This window comes from Triticum dicoccoides, chromosome 2B (genome assembly GCF_002162155.2).
Source record: "Triticum dicoccoides isolate Atlit2015 ecotype Zavitan chromosome 2B, WEW_v2.0, whole genome shotgun sequence".
NCBI classification, from domain to species: Eukaryota; Viridiplantae; Streptophyta; class Magnoliopsida; order Poales; family Poaceae; genus Triticum; species Triticum dicoccoides.
In genome coordinates, this window is record NC_041383.1 from 465968907 (window position 1) to 465971525 (window position 2619).

General features: G+C 39.3%; 1 protein-coding gene across 6 annotated transcripts; it reads right to left on the bottom strand.

Moving 5' to 3' along the window:
- Window positions 1-398: 398 nt before the first annotated feature.
- Window positions 399-2613, bottom strand: LOC119364255. 6 transcript variants are annotated; one of them, XR_005174791.1, is made up of 6 exons: window positions 2228-2613; window positions 1413-1792; window positions 1257-1306; window positions 980-1185; window positions 748-812; window positions 399-647 (listed from the first exon to the last, which is right to left on the bottom strand). XR_005174791.1 is itself a non-coding variant. In XM_037629699.1 (6 exons), exons 1-6 carry the CDS (start codon window positions 2348-2350, stop codon window positions 555-557), a joined length of 567 nt encoding a protein of 188 aa, XP_037485596.1. In that variant the 5' UTR covers window positions 2351-2613; the 3' UTR covers window positions 399-554. The 6 variants fall into 6 exon arrangements, 1 of the variants encoding a protein (XP_037485596.1); XR_005174790.1 differs by having other exon boundaries at window positions 980-1040; window positions 1257-1341; XR_005174789.1 differs by having other exon boundaries at window positions 1257-1341.
- Between the last annotated feature and the right edge of the window lie 6 nt (window positions 2614-2619).

The following is a 2619-nucleotide window of genomic DNA, read 5'->3' on the forward strand; positions in this document are numbered from 1 at the left end:
TATTTAAACGTCAACGTTATGTGTTTCCCTGAAAATGCAAAACTTAAAACGATGGCATGTAAAGTAAAGGTACCAAGTAAACAAAACATAACACATTCAAGCAACCGTCTCACCATTTTCTTTCAACATTGAAAACCATGAGACTATATATAGAGATCTATGTTTAAATTGCTATAACTCTTCAAAAATAATATTGAAATTTGTACCGGAAAGCAAGAATTATTTGAAAATTTCAGACAACTTACACGATGATACTATATTTCGCATGCGAACAAAAGATGGAAATCCAAAATGTTTAACAGAAGCATGAACGTGTCCATGAAACAACCCAACTACTACCAAAACACTGATCATACATAATTGGCAATACAATCAGACCAAACATTCACACAATGGTAGGACGATAAACATCACACACATATCAAAAAAATGTGTGGATTGTATCTTCAAAGCTCAAGCAAATACACGATGATATATATGCAGTTCATACCATTGAGAACACATAGAAGTATGACTATGATTTTCAATTACAATAGGTGACGACCCGTGTGCTATTATAGACATGTACAATACGATATAGGTAACTGGCATGGAAGGCATCGAAGCATGTATCTTCTCTGTAGCAAAGCCTGATATTGCCTTCCATCCTGAAAATTTGTAGCATTGTTAGGAAGGTATTAACTGGATAGTTTGGTGAAGGTTGATACCTACAGGATCAATTCTTTAGATTTATGTGATGCATAGTACCTTCATATATACTTCTCCTAGTGATCTTACTCCGCTTGTCCTCTGCGTTAATGTTGTTTGTAGTGCTGCATGAAAATGTAAAGTGAGAGATCGATAGAAAATTGTGATGGTCATAATAAATGAAAGTACTACATACTGGTGTTAACTAAACTGTGAGGATACAAAGTAATGTAAAATCAACATATGTATTTTAATTTTATTTAATAAAAATATGAAGAATGGTACGATTTACCTGCTAGGATGTTGTTAGCATCTTCAGAAAACTCATTTTTTTTCTTTTTGTATCGGAGTTCCTGTGAAACAGAATTTTGTGGTACAACATTCATCGAGGAGTTAAATAAGTATGCATATCCATGAGTAATCCCTTGTTTGAATCTTTGCATATCATCAGGAGCAGCTAATCTAGCCGGTGGTGTATTATCTTGGGAGGTATCTTGGCTATGGACAGATGAACTATTAAGTAGTGTCCATTATGAATGAAAAATTGAAGGCACTTAATTGAAACTGACCTGCAACTTTAATTCCAAGCGTGGCAACCATCCTCTCGCTATTCCTGTGACTGAAAATTTTAAGGGTCAACATGTCGTTGCTTGCCTACAGATATTTCATTCTTCAAGTTAGTATGCACGAAATAGTTTGTTCGTGAATATCAAATATTTTCTCACCTCTAGCAGGGTGCATTGAAGTGGATTTGTGCCATCAATTGAGAAGCTTTTTCCGATGACATGACTGATAAGGAACTTGGAAGCTATACCTGTTTTCATTCTAGTGCAAAACAATTTTGTTTTACCAATAACATTATCAAGGACAACCACATGATTTCCAGTGTCTATCTTCTTATTTTGATGGCAACGCTGCGCTCGACTAAGTCTTAAGCAATGGAAGAGAAAGCAATTGCATTTAAACTTCCGCATGTATCTGTAAGTGTAAGAAGAAATTTGCACCTACAACATGACATGATTGTTTGTCGCAGGCACCGTCGAGGGTGCAGATGGATCCTTGCCTTGGATGATTCCTCCCTCTCGCTAATGATTGCAGTAGCTAGCTGCAGGAAAAGATTCCAGTTCAGTAACTTGTGTAGATGACTAAACAACCTTTATCGACCCTGTAGGTGTGCTCACATGGCTGTAAAATTCTATCTGTAAACAAAATATGGACAGATATTCAGTAATGTTGATATAGAAAATGATGATACACATATCTGTTCAGTTTGTAGCAGCGAGAAGCAAAATAAGAGTGCATTTTATCTAGCTTCATGTGGTAAGTAGCAAAATAGCAGTGATATATTGGTACCGTCAACGTTCTTGAACCGCAGAACTGGAAACACAGTTAAAAGTTAAGGGTGAAATCGTAGTACAACCGTCAGAACTTACAACAGTTGATCATATCAAGTTTGAGCATCTGAGAAACAATTCTATAATTCGGAACTTGTGCAGTTATAAAGGTAAGAATTTTAAAAATTCTTGATTAAGAACTGAACCTGTAAAAACTGGATTGGGTAGGTGCAGGTGATGCTGGGGGAGTACGCCGACAACAAATCAGAGGCAAGCTCGATCCACCTGCAAGCCATCGCTGTCAATGGAGGCCCTACTGGCGTCACCATCAGCCCAGCCTCGAGGCCGAAAAAAATCCATGCACCGGCTAGACACCTGGCTGGTGCGGCATCCACTCCATGATTGAGTCATCGAGCAGAGCATAGGTGAGACACCAGCGGCCGGTCTGATTCCGCCCACCAGCACAGGCCACCACCGCATGCTGCAACATCCTCTCCATGTCTTCCATCTGCGGGGAGTGACGAACGAAGCAGGGACCGGAGAAGGCCACCAAGGACTGCGGAGGGGGCGGAGAAGGGGGAGTCAGTCTGATGGTGCC